At 45.0% G+C, this 22,412-nt stretch overlaps 1 protein-coding gene across 5 annotated transcripts in view; it reads right to left on the reverse strand.

Annotated features, from left to right (window-relative positions):
• PCNT (pericentrin) overlaps nt 1-22,412 on the reverse strand; it is a 218,297-nt gene that overhangs the window by 126,295 nt on the left and 69,590 nt on the right. For all 5 annotated transcript variants that reach the window (XM_050916458.1, XM_050916455.1, XM_050916457.1 and 2 more), the window contains 5 exons: nt 14,018-14,164; nt 7,760-7,911; nt 3,727-3,941; nt 2,945-3,153; nt 73-235 (listed from right to left, as the gene is read on the reverse strand). In XM_050916458.1, the coding sequence (XP_050772415.1) occupies nt 73-235; nt 2,945-3,153; nt 3,727-3,941; nt 7,760-7,911; nt 14,018-14,164 (886 nt within the window). The remainder of the gene's footprint in view (nt 1-72; nt 236-2,944; nt 3,154-3,726; nt 3,942-7,759; nt 7,912-14,017; nt 14,165-22,412) is intronic.

Genomic DNA, 22,412 nt, shown 5'->3' on the forward strand with positions numbered 1-22,412 from the left:
CCACCTCCAAATATTTTTTATATTATATAAATTAACATCTGAAATCTATTCGTTTCTGATCCATTTCCTTACCTTCTGCTTTATGAAGCTCCAGTGCCAGTTGATTCTTTGCCTCACTTTCCTCATTTAGACACTCCATTAGATCATGGTGCTGATTAACCACTTGGGCAGTTTCCTGAGTTCTGCGGCTGAATTCTTCCTCAAAGTGAGAGTGAATTTCATGTGTTTTCTCCAACTTAAACAAAAAAAAAAAAAAAGGATTAAAAAAAGATACATCACAACATATGACGCTCAACATATGAACTTCAATGATAATCTGAACCCTTATAAAAAGAGAACTTATTTTAATTTTTGTAATATTTATCTATCAAGTGCTTCAACTGCCAATTACAAAGCAGCTTGTAGTTTACTTGCTACATATTCCTAACATGTTTTATTATAGGACTTTGTTTTAATGCATTAATAGCCAACTAACTGTTTTGAAGCAGTATTAATAAAAATATACTCGTTCATAAGCCGATTTTTTTTTTTTAAGTAAAAAAGGAAAGCACAAGAGAAGGGGGTCAGCTTATGAACAGGTATAGAGAGGGAGAGGTGGGACACAGCCCCTCCCCCCAGCAGGGCGAGCAAGGAGAGGCAGCACAGCCAGCGGAGACAGAAGGGAAGAGGCGGGGCCAGAGTCTCTCCACTTCTGGCCACACTGCTCTCTCCCGCAGCCTACAAAGCAGCTGTAGCTCTGGGGCTGGCAGGCTGCAGCTGTGCCACTCGGCCCCGCCCCCCAGAGCAAGCTGTGGCTGTGTCACCCGGCCCAGCCCACTAGAACATGCTGTGGCTGTGCCACCCAGTCTGGCCCACCAGAACATGCTGCAGCTGCGCTGCCCAGCCTGCAGGAGCAGCTCCAGCCAGGCCAGAGACATCCTCCCTGGCCCTCCATAAATAATATGGGAACGGATGGGATGGGGAGAGTGTGGGGTCCTGGGCTAGGAGTGGGGTCATGTGGGGGGTGGTCACAAGGGTTACTCCCGACTCCCAACTTCTCCCCACCAACTGCTGTCCCGGCCTGCCAGGGTAAGCAGCTGGCGCGCTGGGACACTTTGTTTACTTAGGTTTACCTCCATGCCTGCGGATGCTTGAGGTAAACAAACCATCTCGGCCCACCATCGGCTTATCCTGATGGCCCGGGAGCCAAAGTTTGCTGACCCCTGAATTACAGTGTCAGCTTATGAACAGGTTATAAATTTTTTTCATTTTTACTTACCCATCTTGGGCGAGTTGGCTTATAAATGAACCAGCTTATGATCAAGTATATATGGTCGGTCTTTTCAAACAACTATCTCACCACGTAACGCATGACTTTAAAAAAGTGTTTTATGGCTCAATCCTGTTCTCACTGAAGTCAAAGGTAATTTTGCTACTGGCTCCCAGTGGAGTCAAAAGTTTCTCTTTAGAGTTACAGAGATTCACAATATTGTGAAACATGTGATGGATCTTTCTCCTTGCAGTGCTTAACTCAATTCCAAGTTCTCAGTTTGCCATCACTGAAACATCTACAAGTTTCCTCTTTCAGCTATGTACTAGTTTTCATTGTAAAAGTCTTCCACCCCTTTTCACACTATGGAAGCCTTACAAAGTATATTTGCAAGTATGTGGGGTTAGGATCCTTCATTATTGCCTTTTACCCCTTTCCTAAGAAGCCTCTGTCATGACAGTTTTCCTCAGTAGAAATGACCCCCTCCAGGGTCAGTCATCACTGTTCTGTGTAGGAAGATAGCTTCGGAGGGGTCTAAAAGCCCTCCTCTGCCCTTTGCTTCACTACAAACAACCTGAAAATCCTAATTCTGCTCTCCAACAAGGAAGCTGAATGCATATCTATTAAACTGGTGGGTAAAGTTCCAGTTTAAACCTTGCCATGACAACAAACATCTTGTTTCATTATTACAAGCACCCCCTAAAATACAGACGGCATGTAATCTAATTCAGGTCCAAAATACAGTAGAACCTCAGAACAACAAACACCTCGGGAATGGAGGTTGTTCATAACTCTAAACAAAACACAATGGTTGATTTTTCAAAGGTTTACAACTGAACACTGACTTAATACAGCTTTGGAACTTTACTATGCAGAAGAAAAACGCATCTTAATTTAAATGAAGCAAGCACAGAAACTGTTTCTCAACCCTGTCAAATTTAAAAAAAAAAAACAAAAAACCTTCCCTTTATTTTTTTAGTTTACGTTTAACACAGTACTGTTCTGTACAGTGCTTATTTTTCAGTGTCCGCTGCCTGATTGCATATTTCCGGTTCCAAATGGAGTGTGTTGTTGACCAGTCAGTTCATAACTTTGGTGTTAGTAACTCTGATGTTCTACTGCACATATTAACAGACATTACCAGAACAGTTCTCATAGATAATGAGGGCAGAACCTTCAATGCATCAAGTAGGAAGATGTGTACAGATTTCTTATTGGAAATGTGAGCTGTGTACATAGCTTTTCATTCACTTCCCCAAGAACCGAATCCTACAAAATGCTGAATGCCTTAATGCCCAAGGGTCTCAGCACTTCACAGGATCAGACCACAATTGTCTATGCCAGGGGTCGGCAACCTTTCAGAAGTGGTGTGCCAAGTCTTCATTTATTCACTCTAATTTAAAGTTTTGCATGCCAGTAATACATTTTAATGTTTTTAGAAGGTGCCTTTCTATAAGTCTATAATATATAACTAAATTATTGTTGTATGTAAAGAAAATAAGGTTCTTTAAAATGTTTAAGAAGTTTCATTTAAAATTAAATTAAAATGCAGAGCCCCCCAGACTGGTGGCCAGGACCCGGACCGTGTGAGTGCCACTGAAAATCAGCTCGCGTGACGCCTTCAGCACGCGTGCCATAGGTTGCCTACCCCTGGGCTATGACAATATGTAGCTAAAAGCTGGAATCTAGTTTTACTTGTTTAGTTGATTCTGTAACCAGCTCTAGAAGTTTCTCCACAGCAGTGCGCAAACGGCGACAAATTTTCAGGATCATCTCTTCATTCTCAAATGCCATGTCTGGGCTTGCAAAAACGCTCTCACATAAGTGTTGGCTCAGCTCAGACCCTTCATCGGTCAGTGCAGATATCTGGTTGTGTTCTGTGAGAGTTTCATCCAGCAGGTCACCTACCAAAAAAAAAAAAAAATGAGTTAGAAAAAACACTATTACAAAAAATTATTCCAGAAACAGCTACTTGTTACACAACTGACTGACACTATCATATGCAAATGTAACAGTGACACTGCTTGGGACTGAGCGATGTTTACTGTATATACTCATTCATTAGCCCATTCATTTATAAGCCCACCCCCCCAAGATGGATAAGTAAAAACAGCAAAAACTGTATGACTCTTTCATAAGCCGACCCTTTGTTTCAGGGGTTGGAAAACTTTGGCTCCCAGCCCATCAGGCCAAGCCGCTGGCGGGTCGGGACATTTTGTTTACCAGGAGCATTCACAGGCACGGAGCCCCTCAGCTCCTAGTGGCCGCGGTTTGCCGTTCCCAGCCAATGGGAGCTGCGGGAAGTGGCATTAAGAGGATTAAAGCAGGATATTGACAGAGTCTATCATAACTCTGGAGAAGCCCATTAGGTGGACATGGAGAACACTAATATAAAATACCCATGTGGACAGCTTTGTCTGTATGATATGAAATTAATAGTATCTTTAAAAAATAACTATGCCCAGACTGACACTCACTTTTTTCTAGGTCATGCTTCTCTCTGGCTTTGAAATGCTGTATGAACCCCACTTCTTCCATCATGCTGCGGCTTTCTCTAGAATCTCCAGATGCCAGACTGTCATCGAGACAGAGACCAACTTTCTTACAGATAAGGTCTTCTGTGGCGATAGTGGCCTTTACCATTTCCACAAATAATTTCAAAACTTGCTGGTAAGATTCCTGCAGTTTTTTCCTAGAACAGAAATACCAAACAGTGCAAAGTACAGGATATTTTAACTAGAAGAGGTACTTAAATATTGATAACGCTTTAAAAATTCAAAACCTCTCTGCAGGCTTGAGAGATTCTGTGACACAGCATGTTATCAATATTTAAATGCTTCTTCTAGTAAGGATGCCACTTTGCAGCTATTTTCACTACTAAATTCCCAAACAAATGAAGGATTAATTGTTAAATTAGACCTTGTTGATTAGACCTTGAGACCTTGTCTCTTCATTGCTCTATCAGAATCCCAAACAATTGCTGTCTCCCAATAACAAAAACATCTGTAAAATATTCATTTGTCATTACAAGCTTCTTATACAATTCATACATATTAGATAAGTATTGCAAATTAATTGAAAGTTTCATGCCATCATTTTTAACTGAATAGTTATGTATTAATGATGGTAGGAGACATCTGGATGTTTGCTAAGCTTCTCCACACAAAAGAATATTACAAATATGATGAAAATTCTTTTCATAAAGTAATGGCAATAATTTGAGTTCTCACTAGTGTGTCCTGCACAATAATTCTTTAGCTCTGGAAAATACATACCAACCAAATCCAGTTCCTCTTCTGCTCTCTGTCCTATCCCCAGAGTTCTGCCCCTAGTTACTTTTAACTCTCACGCTGAAGAGCTCATCTGCTCCCACAATTTCAGCTACCACGCCTATGCAGATGACTGACATCTATCTCTTCCCTCCTGATCTCCCATCCACATTGAAATATTATATTTCCAAACGTAGTCTCCTGGATGGACCACTGCCCTCTTACACACAGTGAAAAATTAACAGGCCTTCTTCCTCCTCTCTCCACCACTGTCCCCATCTTACAGCACACAGCTTGTGAACCTGTAGTGCTCAACCCTCTCCTGCACCACATTCAGTTTTAAGCAAATTCTTGCTTTTTACTCTACGCTCTTAAAAATCATGCTTTCCTTCTCCATCCTTGGTCACCCTTGACTAATGCGCCCCTCTCATGACTGGCCTTCATGATGCCTAACTTAATTCTAACCTCTGAAGAAATGAGACTGCAAAAATTAACTTAATTCCTACAACACTGGTCACTTTCTCCAGCCTTCAAACTGCTCCAATGGCTTCCCCTTGTTTTCCATATTCTGTTCAATCTTCTCATTATGGCATGGCATGATTTCACGTTTGGCTCTCCCATTTCCTCCTACTCTCAATTGTGCTTTCTACACTTCAACACGCCCACTTCCTGAAAATCTGTTTGTATCTTTATTCCACTCTCGTCTTTGCACCTTCCATTCAAATCCATTCCATGCACCTGGATTCTCCTTTCCTTTGTTTTTGCACAAACTGATCTCTCTCTCCTCACTCAGGGGCCTCTTAAAAAAGAAACCAAAAAAAAAAAAAAAAATACCGCACACACATCATACTTCTAATACTAATGGGGGAATTCTGCACCATTGTGCGTGTGCAGAATTCATGTCCCCCACAGATTTCTTTGCCTTCCTGCAGAAAAATGACTTTCTGACAAGGAAGCAAAGGGAACCTACAAGAGCAGTCACACACCACTCCCTACCTGCGCAGATACATCATTTCAAGCACCCAGAGCAGCTGGCAGACAGGTAAATCACCACAGGGCAGGTGACACCCAAGACAGTGGCTCACACTCTGAGCCGGGATATCAGCTGCTAGTCCCAGCTGGGCTGGAGGCAGGAGAGGACGAGACTTCCTCTTCCCCTGGCAAGTAGTGGCTGTGGCTGTGTCAGACCCACCCCTAGAAACCTCCCCCAGCTGCAGGAAACTCAGCATCCTCCCCTGCTTCCTGCTCCCATCACTCCTCAGCTACAGGGGGAGTGGGTCACTATACAGGGAGCTGATCCCCCATCCACTCAACCCCTGTGCATCTGGACATCCCATACCCAGACACCCGCACAAAGCCTCATCCCATGCAATCAGAACCTCCCTAGCCCTCTATACCCAAACCCCACCCCACTGAAGCTCAACCCCTACATCTGGACCCCCCCCATGCACCCAGACCACCCCCCACTGACCTCTCTGCATTCAAACGCCACCCAGACGAGCCCCACTTCCTTGCACCCTCGAGCCCCCACATCCAGACCCCCACGCCACTGACCCCCAACTAGCTGCACCCAGACCCCCACCCCACCGAGCCCCACTCCCCCAGCACCCAGACCTACCTGCTGAGACCCCCACACCCTGACCCCTCCGTTGAGCCCCAACTATGTTCACCTGGAAGCCCTCACACAAGTCTCATTGCCCACACACCTGGAACACCCCCATGCGCCTTTGTGCTTCCAGATCTCCCCACACCTAGACTGCCCCACTGAGCTGCCTGCAGCTAGATTGCCCCCAATTCTGCCTGGTTGAACTTGCCTGCCTCACACTTGGTGAACCTAGCGCAAAGGGGTAGGGGCCCCAAGGTATTTCTGGGGCAGGCCCCAGGCCTTGTGCTGTGTCAGGGTCGGGTGCAGCCTCACCACTGAGTCTGTCCGAGGTGTGTGTGTGGGCCTATGCTCCCCCTGCATTTATTTACTGACAAATAAAATGTGGAGAATTATAAAATATTGTGCACTTTAATTTTTTGGTGCAGAATGCCCTCAGGAGTAACTACATAAACATTTTCAACCATAACCCATCAGATATAGAACACATATTTCTACATTTTAAAAACTAAAACCCACACAGCTTCTGTTTTGGTATACAGAAATGCTACATCCTTCTCTGTTGTACAGCCCTGGAGCACATTCTTGGCAATCAAATAAATAATAGTCACCACCATGTGTGATATTTAAAGTATCAACTCTGATCCTTGAGGCAATAAACTACAGTTAAAAAAAAAAACTCTCAGAATCTGGCAAATTAACAGATTATGAAGACATAGTCAAATGAATTGCAGCAATTCTAATCTGGATCTTTCAAAAGATATGAATAATAAATTCAGGACACTGTTGTTGAAAGTATCAAGGGGTAGCTGTGTTAGTCTGGATCTGTAAAAGCAGCAGAGAGTCCTGTGGCACCTTATAGACTAACAGACGTATTGGAGCGTGAGCTTTCGTGGGTGAATACCCACTTCGTCGGATGCATGTCATTTTATGCATGCATCGGACTAACTGGGTATTCACCCACGAAAGCTCATGCTCCAGTACGTCCGTTAGACTATAAGGTGCCACAGGACTCTTTGCTGTTGTTGAAACAGACCATGCTTACAAACATACCTGTAATTGGCATCTAGTGTAAACATGGTCATTCCCAGCACTGGCATATTTGCATTTGTAAAGGTCAAAAGAAGTCAGAGGTGTTTGACACATTCTGGCAAAACTTAATTTAAACTTTACAGTGTACAGAGTTTTTTCCAAAGTTTGCCTACCATGAGATAAAGACTACACACTACTCTTATTCCAATCATCAATATGATTACTCCACTATAGTGTCTACTTTCAATAACTACTCAGTTCCAATTGTTTCCTAAAGAGATTCTACTGTACCCAGAGGTAAACTGAAAACAGGAAGAAAGAATCTACCCTGCTCTTCCATCTGACCTCAGAAAAGCCTTCACCTTTCTTTTCAAACTCTGATCAGATAATAAACAGATACCACAGTTAGTAAAGTGGGTATCAGAATGGTATCCTAGATTTTTTGCATGTAAAGTAAAGACTAACAATAGCTTGGATATGCTTCAAAGATAGCAAAAACATTGTCACCTTCCTATACATTTAACTTGGCTTAGTTACTTTTTCGTTTACAGAAGGAAAAAAAAACAGATAAGACATTGCACAGTATGTATCTCAAAACGAGCTAACCTTTCATTCTGGGACAGTTCAATATCAGATCTCAACATAGCTACCAGGTACTCTCCTTCTTGGTTTTCTCTGTCTCGTCGCTGTAAGAGGGTCTCTAGCTCAGAGTTAGTCTCCTCCAACTCATGATTTAAAGACTCCACTTTCTTTTCCAGCTGTGGGAAATGGAACAACAAGGCAAGGGATAAAAAGCCAGTCATTTTTACCAAACTATTAGAGCTTTATTCAGTTATTTTATTATGAAATCTCATCTACAACACAGAGAATCACAAACAGCTCTGGAGACCACATTCCATTTATAATGGATTCTAATACCACAAGAGTTGGAGGACATGAGAAAGACTAAAACACAATGATGTTAAAATGGTTTTCTCACTTTCTAGTACAGTTTTGTTTAAAGTCGCTGTTCAATCTGCATCCATGGTCTCAGCACATTCAAGAAATGCTGGCAAGTTCTATAACCTCTTAATGACACTTCAGTTTGTTTTGCATTAACTTTCTCCATTCATGTCTGACGGACAGAGAGCAGTGCTCTGGCAGAATTTTCTACAGTCCAGCACACAAACTTCAACAGTGAATTGACTCAATAAGATCACATCACAACCAACATTTCTCCATTCTTTATCCCAGTAAACCCTTTTTGTCCAGAAAATATCCTTTATTCTCTGCTCTCATTTTTGTGTTGTCTTCAATATGCTGTTCTTTTAAAAGCAAATAGTGCTTTAACTGCTGGCTGCTATCAAGCATATTTACATAAATAACATTACACCTGATCACCTGAACAAACCATTACTGTGGCAACAACTTTGCCTCAACACAAAGCAAGTATTTAACTACACTTTTTCTTTGAAGAGGGAAAAGGAGAGACTAGGGTAAAAAGCATTCCATCTCCCTGCCAATTTTCTGCCATTACTCATTAAACACTGTATGAAGAGCACAAAATAACGTGCTCTTCTTGAAGTTACTATTACCAATTTTCAGTTTTTCTACCAAACAGAAAATTAAGTTTCCTTGCAGAATAGTTTTGATGTAACAAGTCTACATTTTGAGCATCTGCACTGAATGTTGGCCAACAACATTAAAATAAACACTGGGATTCTCCTGAATTGTTAGAAGGGAGCACCACAACTAAACTGGTACTTTATTCCCCCCTTTCATTTCCAACCTTGATAACTCACCTTCACTTTTAATTTAGTCCAAGTATGAAAAACAGCTAATTTTAATTCATTTGCTGTTACTAAATTTCCTGTTTAAGGGCTAGTCTACACTGGCAACACTAAAGAACTGCCATGGCAGCACTTTAACACGGCTTGTGTAGTCACGGCAGAGCACTGGAGGAGAGCTCTCTCAATGCTCTAAAAAACCCCACCTCCACGAGAGGCGCAGCTCTTAGTGCTGGTGCACTGTTTACCCTGGCACTTTACAGCGCTGAAACTTGCTGCGGTCAGGAGTGTTTTTCACACCCCTGAGCAAGAAAGTTGCAGCACTGTGAAGTGGCAGTGTAGACAAGCCCTAAGACACCCAGCCTTTACACTCTGTCACTGCCCATCCTAAAGCCTGAAGGGAATCTTGATTCTTCCAAGATTTCTGTTCTGCAAGAGCTTTCCAAACAAGCTAAATTAGGCCTTGTCTACACTGGCAAGTTACTGCGCAGTAAAGCAGCCTTCTGTGGTGTAACTCCTGAGGTGTACACACTGCCAAGCCACTTAGTGTACAGAAACTTCTCAGCTGCAGTGTTGCAAAAAATGCACCTCCAGGAGAGAGTCCTAAGCCTTACAGCGCAGAGGCTCCAGCACTGTATTGGCAGTATAAACACATTACAGGGCAGAAAGCTCTCAACTGGCCTCCTAAAGTGTCACATAATCCCTCACGTGGCCACTCTGCTCATTGTTTGGAACTTGGCTGCCCTGGAGACATGCGCCCCCCCCTTTCAAAGCTCCTTTTCTGACAGCTCATGCATGCTGTGCCAGTCTGCTCTGGGACACAAAGCAAACCATTCATGTGGAATGCTCCTGCTGTTGAACACAGAGGCAGGCGTGCCTGCCTGCATGCAGTGTGGGTGTGTGTGCGCGTGCGCGTGTAAGAGAGAGAGAGAGAGAGAGAGAGAGAGACAGACAGAGGCAGGTAGCTGGAAAGGGAGTAGGGGACTGATGTCAGAGTTCCCTCCTCCCCAGTGCCGGGTTTACAATGGTGCCAGTGGCGTCATGGAGTCAGGCCCATGCTCGTAAGGGGCCCCAGCCTGCTCCGCTTGCACTGCGCCCTGAGACCCCACTGGCTCCCCTGCCCACCACTTACTCCTCTCGGCCTGCCCGCCAGCTGGCCAAGGCTTCTCTCCGCCCCCTGGCCCCACCCCCCCGTTCCTCTCTGCCCCCTGGCCGGACCCCAACGCACTTCCAGCTCCAGGCAGTCTCTGTTTCCCACAACATGTGGGGCCCCACCTGTCTCCCTGGAGCTGAGCCGTCTGGGACGGGTGCAGAAGCCCAGCCAGTCTCAGCCAGGTGTGTGGGGGGAACAGTGGGGGGGGGCTTGGCTGGGTCCCTCCAGGTAAGTGCATTTTTAGGGAGCCTGGCCGGGCAGTCCCTGGCTGATTGCGCCACTCCGGAGCAATTCCACACCCGGGACCAGCCCTGGCTCCGCTGCCATCTCAGCCCATCAGACACACTCGCCTCACAGCAGAGCAGGTGAGTGTGGCCAGGAGGCAGGACATGGGAGAGTGGGTCTCTTGGGGGGTGAAGATGGGCTGTGAGGAGGCGGGGAAAATGTGTGCTGCGGCACTAGAGTGGTGGTTCTGTGGAGGGTGCTGGGCAGTTGTGGTGGGGCTGTGGGCGGGGGTGCTAGGCAGGGGTGGTGGTGTGCAGGGCGCTGTGCATTTGCAGGGTAGAGTGGGGAAGGGCTCTGGCCACAGGGAGTTGGGAGGGGATGTTGGGTGGGGGGGTAAGGGGACTGTGTGGCACGGCATGAGCCCACCCCCAAGAGGAAGGGGCATGCTGGCAGCACAGGGCCGGGTGGACCACCATGCGTCTGGCAACTGCCGGTGTGTAAATAGTGCCCTCGCACTGGGCTGGGCGGAGCGGGGCCACCCCTGCCATGCCATGCCCCATTCGCTCTAGTTGGCCCCTCGCTCTGGGAACTGACCTCCCCATGCCATGCACCACTGCCTCCACGGTGGCCCATAAATATGTTTGGCACCAGGCCCACAAAAGATTAATCCAGTCCTGCCCCTTCCCCAAGACTGGTTCCTTCCTGACGCTGTCTGAACTTTCAAGACAGCATGCTGACATACTCTCTGACCTCCAAAATACACTCTCTCCCCGCCTACACACACACACACACACACTCACTCACTCTCCCCCGTCACACACTCTCGCCTCTCCCTTCAGTTGAAAAGCAGCTGGCAATGTAGTAGGATGTCCATGGAACAATGAGATTGGGAAACCTGCATCATGTGACACTGTGCCTGTCTCTGAGGAACTGCAAACCTTTCCCAAAGCACCCTGCAGCCACTTGCACAGTGGGATAGCTACCACAATGCACTGCTGTCTTTGCTGATACAAGAGCTGCTATTGTGGATGCCCTCCATTGCCACAAGAAGCACAGTGTGGACAAGCAACAGCGGTTTAATTCCAGCGTTTTAATAAAAGTGGTATAACTTGTTGCGCAGAAACTTGTGTGACAAAGTTCCTCCTCTACTTTGGTGGGTCCTGCGCTTACTGGTAGAATTTCTCATCTCAGTGATCTTCCCCACAGTCTGGGTCAACTCCTCCTGTGTCTGATCAGGAGTTGGGAGGTTTGGGGGGAACCCGGGCCCGCCCTCTACTCTGGGTTCCAGCCCAGGGCCCTGTGGATTGCAGCTGTCTATAGTGCCTCTTGTAACAGCTACATGACAGCTACACCTCCCTGGGCTACTTCCCCATGGCCTCCTCCAAACACCTTCTTTATTCTCACCACAGGACCTTCCTCCTGGTGTCTGATAATGCTTGTACTCCTTAGTCCTCCAGCAGCACAGCCTCTCACTCTCAGCTCATTGTGCCTCTTGCTCTCAGCTCCTCACATGCACTTCCTCTCCTCTGGCTCCCACCTCCCTGACTGGAGTGAGCTCTTTTTTAAACCCAGGTGCCCTGATTAGTCTGCCTTGATTGGCTGCAGGTGATGTAATCAGCCTGTCTGCCTTAATTGGTTCTAGCAGGTTCCTGATTACTCTAGTGCAGCCCTTGCTCTGGTCACTCAGGGAACAGAAAACTACTCATCCAGTGACCAGTATATTTGCCCTGGACCAGACTCCTGTACCCCACTGGTCTGGGTCTGTCACACTTGCCAGTATAGATATACCCTTAGATTGACGACTCTCATTCTTAGAGCCATCTTTCCACGCAACTAGCAAAACTTTCATAGAAAGTATCAGGGTTGGAAGGGACCTCAGGAGATCATCTAGTCCAACCCCCTGCTCAAAGCAAGGCCTATCCCCAACTAAATCCCCAAATCACCCCCTTAAGGATTGAACTCACAACCCTGAGTTTAGCAGGCCGAGGCTCAAACCACTGAGCTATCCCTTCCCCACTTTACATAACTTTAGAATTTTAGAGCAGCTAGTGTCTCATCATCCCTGTGAACAGGTGGTTCACTCCACCATGGAGGATGGAAGACTCATGTCTCTAGCATCAGCAGTGAAAAAGGAACTAGTTAGAGGACATGCATCTAACCAGAACTTCTGCATCAGTCATGAAGTCAGCTAAAAGCTGACCAAATGAAGTTTCCTTAAGGCTGTTAGGTAAGAAATATTGACTAGAAAAGCAGCATTATTTTGTATTTCATGATAGGTCTCCCATGCACCGAGAGGGTTAATTTTATCTGTTCTAAATCTCTCTAAGTACTGATCATCTACTCTCTCCCTTTCCATTTTTGTCTTTCAGTATCATTAACAGAACTGACTTCAAGGCAGGACACTTTGCACTATGAATGTAACTTCCAAGATTTTCTTTATACAAATCTGTTATACCTCGAAACATCCATGCTGATATAAGAACATAGGACTGAAAGGGACCTCCCTAGGACATTGAATCCAGTCTCTTGCTATCATAGACAGCCACAGCATATAATCCCTTTCACACATTTATCAAGTTCCACCCTAAAGCCCAATTAGGATTCTTGCCTCTACTACTACTCTTGGGAGGCTGTTCCACAACCTCACTCTTTTGATGGTCTAATTTTCAGACTAAATTTACTCATGGACAGTTTTGATAGTTTTCCAATTAATGGAGAATGAATTTGTCTTAAATTTTAACAAAAGATTGAAACCAATTATTACAATATGGGGATGGAGGGGCCTAGTATGATTTACAGTATTAAAATTAGTTAAACTGTTTTGATGTAAAACAAGGTGCCTTGTAATTGCATAAATTTTTCAAGAAATAATTCTCAATTTTGTTTCAAGAAAGTCACAAATGTAGCTTATTTTTAATCTAATATTACTAACAATACTTGTGGATTACAAAAAAGTATGAGCTACTATATAGGAGAATCAAAGTTCAGTTGCTGTAACCAAGAGAGGACTATAGAGAGGCGGTTTATAGTAGAGGCAGTGGTTTTAGATATCAAAACATCAGCCTTGAAACCCCCTTCATTGTCCCTCACAGGTGTGTCTGCACATTCTTTCATGCTGCCCCTGATGCCTCAAATTTCTCTGCCAAGCCATCTTCCTTGACACAGCCAAACCCCTCCTAAACCTTATCCATCTCACCTGCAAGAAACAAAGGGCAGGACAGGTAAACAATCAAACACACAGAATCATGAATATTTGCACATGCCTTAAGAGTAATTATTGTCACCCTTGTCCATCCGGTCCTCTCCCTTGTCTCATACCCTACCTTCAGTACAGGGATCATGTCACTGTTTGGTTTTGTGACATATCTAGTACATTTTTCTCAATACCAGAAAATCATTAAAATATTATATCTCAGGAGAATGGAATAATCACTGAAAGTAACTGGATAGGTTCCCTCCTGTAGCAGCCACAAGCATGCTGCATCATATAAAACTTTTTCTCCACCCACTGAGGTACAATGCTATCCTCATAACACACTAGCTAACAGAAGAAGCCAACAATGCCTCAAAAACTAGCTAACATAAACCAATGACTGCACTAAAGTGGTATCCTCTGTACATATACATCTTAATGGGGAAAAGGGGAGGAGAGGAAAGCTATGTTCAAACAGGACACAAGGAAACTGCAATTAAAATCTAAGCCTCAGTATTTTCACATACCTGGATGATTATATTTGTCTTTTCCTGGATCTGTACTGATAACTCCTCTTTCTCCTTTTTGTAATGGGCTTGTGCCTTTTCTGTCTCTTGTATCAACACCTGCTCCTTGCTGCGCCAGGCAGTCTTCCTTTCAGCTTCAAATTCCTCCTGCAATAAAAAAAAAAAAAAAGTTTTAAAAAAAGATTCCCAGGCCAACCAACCAAAAACAATTTGCAGAAATCTAACTAAAAATTACCAAGAAGTGTGGCACTTTAGAGAATATTTACGTAGATGAAGAGACTATCTGAAAATGTCAAAAAAAATTCCTACATGGTTTTCAATAAACTCACATTACATATTCTCACCAGTACCGATACTTTATCAAGTTCTCTGTTAAGATGTGAGATATGGTGACAGCATAAAAACTAGTGCATCTCTGAACATGGGTGCATAGAAGCATCCACATGTAGTGCAGTACTGTTCCTTGGCATAGCATTTGAATGAACAACATTGTTCCTCACTACTGTTCATTAGAGATTATAGTCCCCAAAATATAGTATTTCCCAGGAAGACTATTGAAATATCAGAAATGTTTATCTGGTATGGCTATCAATATCAGACATAGTGCTTTCTAGAGAGAATATTAGGTATGACAACACAACATTATAGTTATAGTAGTAGATTTACTCATATGCCTGTAAGAGTAGCATTTGGGAGAACTCATTAATTCAAAGGATCCAATAGAGAAGTATCTTTTGAAACAACTAAAAATTATACGGAGATAATGTATTTAAAAAATCCACTAACTCTCTTCAACCCAGCAGCCTTAACATTCAAACCCAAGGAATAATATTGGTAAGTGATGCTTAAATTGAAGTACATTTGAAAGTGCTTAATCACGTCTTGAATTTCTAAAGACATTTCTTGAGGCAGCCACCTTGGTACAAAATAGTCTGCCAATGACACAGTATTAAAGGAGAAGTTACTTACCCTGTATGGTAACTGAAGTTCTTTGAGATGTTTGTCCCTATGGGTGCTCCACTTCAGTTGTGCATGTGCCCCATACACGTTTGATCAGCGACTTCTGGTAGCAATGCCAGTTCAGTCCACACAAACGCCCTAGTTATCTTCATGCCCCATGATAAGGGTGTAAAGCAGTAGGGAGCGGGGTGGATTGAACTGGGAATGTAGTTTAGTTTTACTGGGGCTGTCTGCATGGGGGATGGGAGAGCAGGGGATGACTTTAGGTGAGGGACAGTACCTGGGCCTGTAACCTGAGTCAAGAAGGGGGGTGGGGCGAGTCGACACATTTGCCCGGGAAGCTGGACAAAGGGAGAGAGCTTGTTGGAGAGGTTTTCGGTTTCAGTTTTGGGCTGGCTGGGAAGAGGCAGGGAACCCCAAGTCTGGGGTCTCAGTTCCTTGCCCCCCAGAGGGACCTGGCTGAGGGGTCCTGGTTGTACCCACAAGCCCTGCTTGGGACTGTGTTCCTATCATCTAATAAACCTTCTGTGTTACTGGCTGCCTGAGAGTCCCGGTGAATTGCAGGAAGTGGGGGGTGCAGGGCCCTGACTCCCCCACACTCTGTGACAAAGCGTACGTAAGGGCAGCATCAGACAACCAAATTCAATTCCTTCTCTAACTCAGAGTCCCACAAGGGAAGACTCCAAAGCAGAAGGGAAGGATGGCACCTAGTGGGCACACATAGGGACAAATATCTCAAAGAATTCCAGTTACTGTAAAGGGTAAAGAACTCCTCCTCCTCCTCCTCCAAGTAATGTCCCTATACTGGTGCTCCACTTCAGGTGACTTCTGAGCAGTACCCTGTAAAGGAGATGGATGTTTTGGAGCCAGGTATAAGACTGACTGGAGACTAACAATGCCAAGGTGGAATCTTGCTCTAGAGGCATGTATAGAATGTAATGTTTAGAAAAAGGTGTGACCCAAAGCCCATGGGGCAGCTTTGCATATTTCTCCAATGGGAACATTATTTAATGGGGTTATGGAAACAGACGGATCAAGTGGAGTGAGATATCATAGAATTGTAGAATATCAGGGTTGGAAGGGACCTTGGGAGAGGTATTACCCGAGGAGAAGGTTGGCCTTGTAGCAATAGAAAATGTAACCAAAAACCCACTTGGAGAGTCTTTGGGTGGAAACAGGGGCTCCTCTTACGCTGTCCACAAACTGTCTTGCAGCAGCACTAAAGGATTTAATGCTTTCCAGATAAAAGACAAATGCCCTTCCGACATCTAAGATGTGAAGAGAGGCTTCCTCTGCAGTCTGAGGAGGTTTGGGGTAGAAAACCAGAAGCTGAATGTCCTAGTTGATGTGGAAGTCTGAGGTTACCTTGAGCAAAAGTAGAAGTGTGACCAGAGAGAGATTTCTTCTTTAATAAATGTGGTGTACAAAGAATCAGCTATCAAAGCCCGCTAATTCACCAGTTCTCCTAGTGGAGGTAACAGCCCCTAAGATTGCAGACTTCACAAACAAGTGTGGAAGGGAACATTTAGCTAGTAGTTCAAGGGGAGGCCTCATTAGAGAACTGAGAGCCAGGTATGCTCACTCCGGTGTATGCTGTTTGACATGAGGAAAAAGATCTGATAACCCTTTGATGAATCATGAAATAGTGAGGTGAGTAAGGACTAAAAAACCCTTTGACTGAGGAATAGAAAAATTGCAATAGCCACTAGATGAAATTTAATGGAACTCCAAGAGAGGGCCCCAGTTCTTCATACCCAAAAAGTAATCCAATATATCAGACAGGTAATATTTCAACAAGAGACAGGTACCTTTGGAACCTCTTCCTCTTCTCCAGGTATGTTTTTCTAGTTGACTCATTTGTACTATTGAGCAAAACTTCTTGCAATTCTTTTGAACAGGAGATCTCTACCCATAAGATCCATCTATATGCCAAGCCTTCAGAGGCAGAGCTGTCAAGTTGGGGTGGAAACCTTCCACCGAGTCCTGGATTAGCAGGTCAGATATTATTGGTAATCGAAGTGCAGAGGAAGAGGAGGGGCAAACCAAGTATGGGAACCATATCTGACTGGGCTAAATTGGTGCAATTAGGATGACTCTGGTTCTGTCCTGCTTGATCTTGTTTAGGATTCTGAGGAGCAATGGCATCAGAGAATAGGCAGCAAGGCGGTTTCTGGACCACAAAATGAGAAAGGCATCTCCCAGAGAATGACAACTAACACACCCTCCTGGGCAGAGTGTTCAGCATTTTCTGTTCGGGGCACTGGTGAAGAGATCTAATTCTGGAGAACTCCAGGTAAGAAACATCAAGGGGTTAAGGTCCCATTTGTTATCACAGCAGAAGTGTCTGCTCAAATTGTTGACAATGGTGTTCTGGAAGCCTGGTAAGTATGTGACAGAGCTGAAGGTTTGATGGGCTATGCACTAGTTCCACAGCTTCACTGTTTCTGTACAAAAGGACGAGGATCTTGCTCCTCCCCGGTGATGTTGTCTCTATCCTCATGGATTGACCTTCAATCATAGGTAGAAAATGTCTGCAGTCAGATCTGACCACTCTGAGCTCCAGCAGGCTGATGTGGAGAATGGATTCCAGAGCTGCACATTTTCCTTGAACGGTATGATTTTGAAAACAAGCTCTTCACCCTATATGAGATGTGCCAGTCACTATAATTGTAGTTGGGGATGGAAAAGCGAATGGAACTCCAATGCATACTGTGACAGGCTGGACGCCTTGGGAAGCCACCTACTATGCTGAGATACCACTGAGTGTACCTGTTCTGCCAGCATGGGCCCTCTTTAACCTGTCTTGCTGAGCCAGGCTCTTAAAACCTCCTCTAACACACACACACACCGGAAGGGCCACACCCAGCTGCAGATCAGCTCTAGGAAGACTCAGTTGAAGGGACTTGTTCCAGCACTCAGATGTCCACCTTCCTTGGACGGCAGACCCAAAGACATATTATGAAATTTACCCCCTTCCTCAACGTGGAGAGAGGTGTGCACACTTCTTACCTCCATCCTCACCCAAGTTAGAAATTACAGAAACTGGGTTTAATTCTAAACTATAGAATCATAGAATATCAAGGTTGGAAGGGACCTCAGGAGGTCATCTAGTCCAACCCCCTGCTCAAAGCAGGACCAATCCCCAACTAAATCATCCCAGCCAGGACTTTGTCAAGCCTGACCTTAAAAACCCCAAAGGAAAGGCAGATTTTAAGTGGTAGAAGGGGCAACAAACAGAACAAAGCAGATTACTATGCAAATGAAATTAAATATGCAAACTAAGCTTGTTTCACTCAAGAAATTAGTTACAAATAGTATTTCTCACCCTAAATATTGTTGCAGGCAGTTTGTGAAGTTTCTGTGGTTCAGAGCTCCAGTTATATTCCTTTTCAGATTGGACCCGTCTCAGTCTGGCCTCCCCCTTTGCCTTCAGTTTTTCTTCTTGGGCAGACAAGCCATGGTGAGGAGTACTGTTTGCCTTCCTCCCCACCCTTATATAGGATTTACATAAGGCGGGAATCCTTTGTTTCCCAAACCTGACCCCCCCCACCTTCCCTTACAGTGGAAAGTTAAAACTATCAGGTGACAAGACCACCTGACTCTATAGGATCACAGCATCCATGAGTCAGTTGTAGTATGGAGCATCCACAGGAAGGCCAAGCTTTTCACAGCTCATTGTCTTCACTGATCGGCCATCTGACTTGTCTGGCTTTTCCATTGTTGTACGTGAAGTGTTATCAGTGGGTGTCACCCAAAGTAGCATAGTTGAAATTCAGATACATAGTCAATATTCCTAACTTGAGATACAGAAATGATACAGGCATACACATTGGATAATCACATTCAGTAAATCATAACCTTTCCAATGATCTCACATGAGCCATGTTCCATAAAGTATATCTCAGTTACATCATATTCATATCAATCATATTTTCATAAACAATACTGAATGACACATCACACATACTGTGTCTTGGTCCTTTCACCAATGGAGAGTCTAGAACCTTTTCAAGCATCAATACTAATTTGCAGAGGCTCTGTGTGTTGGAAGTACAAACAATTCTCAACCAAGCTTGGAAGCAATGCAGGTGTAAGTTTGCATGCAGTGTTACAAAAGTACAGACTGTCGTATGTCTGACCTTTGGCCCGCGGGTAAGGCCCCTGGCGAGCCGGGCTGGTTTTTTAACCTGCCACGTCCGCAGGTTTGGCCGGTCGCGGCTCGCTGCTCCAGGCCAATAGTGGCTGTGGGAAGCAGTGGCCAGCACATCCCTCAGCCTGCCCTGCTTCCCACAGCCCCTATTGGCCTGGGACAGCAAACTGCGGCTAGTGGGAGCTGCAACTGGCTGAACCTGCGGACGTGGCAGGTAAACAAACCAGCCCGGCCCACCAGGGGACTTACTCTGGTGGGCCACGTGCCGAAGGTTGCTGATCCCTGCCCTAGATGTTGTGGGGTCTAAGGTGGCTTCTATATAGTATATGTGTTGAACTGGTATCAAAGTGGACTTTTCTCTGCTGAGCGGAAGGCCTGGTATGACGAATAGTATTATGGCCTTCCTGACAGCGGAGTGAACTTCACTGTAAGAGGGAGCCTGGAGACGCCAACTGTCAAGGTAGGGTACGATGACTCTCTCTTATTGACAGAGTTCAGTGGCTAGCACCACTGGAATCTTTATACGGACTCTGTGAGCGGCACAGAGTGGAGCATCCAGGATTGAAAGTGCTCCAGGCCAATTATGAAACATAAAAACTTCTTGTTAGCTGGATGCATTAAAATACAAAAGTACACATTCTGGATATCGAGGGCTGTGAACAAATCCCCCAGATCTAAAGATGCTGTGTCACCACCGTGAACTTCTGCATTTCAATTAAAGTATTTAACATCCTGAGATCTAAGATTGGTTCTCAACAGGAAGAGTGGGTGGAGGCCAGCATGTACTTGGAATAGAACCCCTTCCCCCAAGGTACAGAGCAACATACTCACCCATAACAGAGGGAACACCCAGCACCCCCACGTTCATCCTTGTAAAATGACTGTGTGGCATCTAATGCAAAGTTTGTCATGTCGGGTGTCTTTGGAAGGCTCATGATGCAACGAGCATGGTTGTTATAGTGATGTTATAGTAATAGTTACTGTAATGTTATACTGGTGTTATAGGTTATAATTTCATGTATATAGTGTGACAAAGTTCCTCCTCTACCTTGGTGGGTCCTGCACTTATTGGCAGATTTGCTCACCTCAGTGATCTTCCCCACAGTCTGGGTCAACTCCTCCTGTGTCTGATCAGGAGTTGGGAGGTTTGGGGGGAACCCGGGCCTGCCCTCTACTCTGGGTTCCAGCCCAGGGCCCTGTGGATTGCAGCTGTCAATAGTGCCTCTTGTAACAGCTGTGTGACAGCTACACCTCCCTGGGCTACTTCCCCATGGCCTCCTCCAAACACCTTCTTTATCCTCACCACAGAACCTTCCTCCTGGTGTCTGATAACGCTTGTACTCCTTAGTTCTCCAGCAGCACACCCTCTCACTCTCAGCTCCTTGTGCCTCTTGCTCCCAGCTCCTCACATGCACTTCCTCTCCTCTGGCTCCCCCCTCCCTGACTGGAGTGAGCTCCTTTTTTAAACCCAGGTGCCCTGATTAGCCTGCCTTGATTGGCTGCAGGTGTTCTAATCAGCCTGTCTGCCTTAATTGGTTCTAGCAGGTTCCTGATTACTCTAGTGCAGCCCCTGCGCTAGTCACTCAGGGAACAGAAAACTACTCACGCAGTGACCAGTATATTTGCCTTCTACCAGACTCCTGTACCCCACTCGTCTGGGTCTGTCACAATAGTTATGAGGCTGAAAATGTATCCTCACGGCTTAAAGCAAACCCAGGCAAAAACTCTCCAAGAGCAGCAGAGAGGCAGTTCACACTTCATCAGGGCAGGTATGGGACAAACCCAGCCCAGCGTCATAGGAACAAAGGACACTGGCCTAGGAAGCAACAAAACCCAGTGAGTCACCCCTCTTCCTTTGGTCAGTTTGGAACTGCAATGCGGTAATGCTCATCTGACTCTGAAGGGGAAGAGGGCAAAGCCAAGAGGGAAGAAAGGGCATGATAAAAGGGAGAGACCTTTGCCTTGCTCTTCCCCTCTCTTACACCTACATCTACAGACACCACAGCAAGCGACTGAAGGGCTGATCAAAGGGGAGAGCCTGGCTGAAGGGCAACCAGCCAGCCTGTGGTGAGAAGCATCTAAGTTTGTAAGGACACTGAAAGTGTTAAGATCGGCTTAGAATGCATTTTGCATTTATTTCATTTGACCAAATCTGACTTGTTATGCTTTGACTTATAATCACTTAAAATCTATCTTTGAAGTTAATAAATTTGTTTATTCTACGTGAAATAGTGTGTTTCGTTTGAAGCTGGTCAGAGACTCTCCTTGGGATAACAAGCCTGGTACATATAGATTCATAGACTCTAGGACTGGAAGGGACCTCGAGAGGTCATCAAGTCCAGTCCCCTGCCCTCATGGCAGGACCAAATATTGTCTAGACCATCCCTGATAGACATTTATCTAACCTACTCTTAAATATATCCAGAGATGGAGATTCTACAACTTCCCTAGGCAATCTATTCCAGTGTTTAACTACCCTGACAGTTAGAAACTTTTTCCTAATGTCCAACCTAAATCTCCCTTGCTGCAGTTTAAGCCCATTGCTTCTTGTTCTATCATTGGAGGCTAAGGTGAACAAGTTTTCTCCCTCCTCCTGATGACACCCTTTTAGATACCTGAAAACTGCTATCATGTCCCCTCTCAGTCTTCTCTTTTCCAAACTAAACAAACCCAATTCCTTCAGCCTTCCTTCATAGGTCATGTTCTCAAGACCTTTAATCATTCTTGTTGCTCTTCTCTGGACCCTCTGCAATTTCTCCACACCTTTCTTGAAATGCGGTGCCCAGAACTGGACACAATACTCCAGCTGAGGCCTGACCAGCGCAGAGTAAAGCGGAAGAATGACTTCTCGTGTCTTGTTTACAACACACCTGTTAATGCATCCCAGAATCACGTTTGCTTTTTTAAGCTTGTGGTCTACTATGACCCCTAGATCTCTTTCTGCCATACTCCTTCCTAGACAGTCTCTTCCCATTCTGTATGTGTGAAACTGATTGTTCCTTCCTAAGTGGAGCACTTTGCATTTATCTTTATTGAACTTCATCCTGTTTACCTCAGACCATTTCTCCAATTTGTCCAGATCATTTTGAATTTTGACCCTGTCCTCCAAAGCAGTTGCAATCCCTCCCAGTTTGGTATCGTCCGCAAACTTAATAAGCGTACTTTCTATGCCAACATCTAAATCGTTGATGAAGATATTGAACAGAGCCGGTCCCAAAACAGACCCCTGCGGAACCCCACTTGTTATACCTTTCCAGCAGGATTGGGAGCCATTAACAACTACTC

This window comes from Gopherus flavomarginatus, chromosome 10 (assembly GCF_025201925.1).
Source record: "Gopherus flavomarginatus isolate rGopFla2 chromosome 10, rGopFla2.mat.asm, whole genome shotgun sequence".
Taxonomy (NCBI): Eukaryota; Metazoa; Chordata; order Testudines; family Testudinidae; genus Gopherus; species Gopherus flavomarginatus.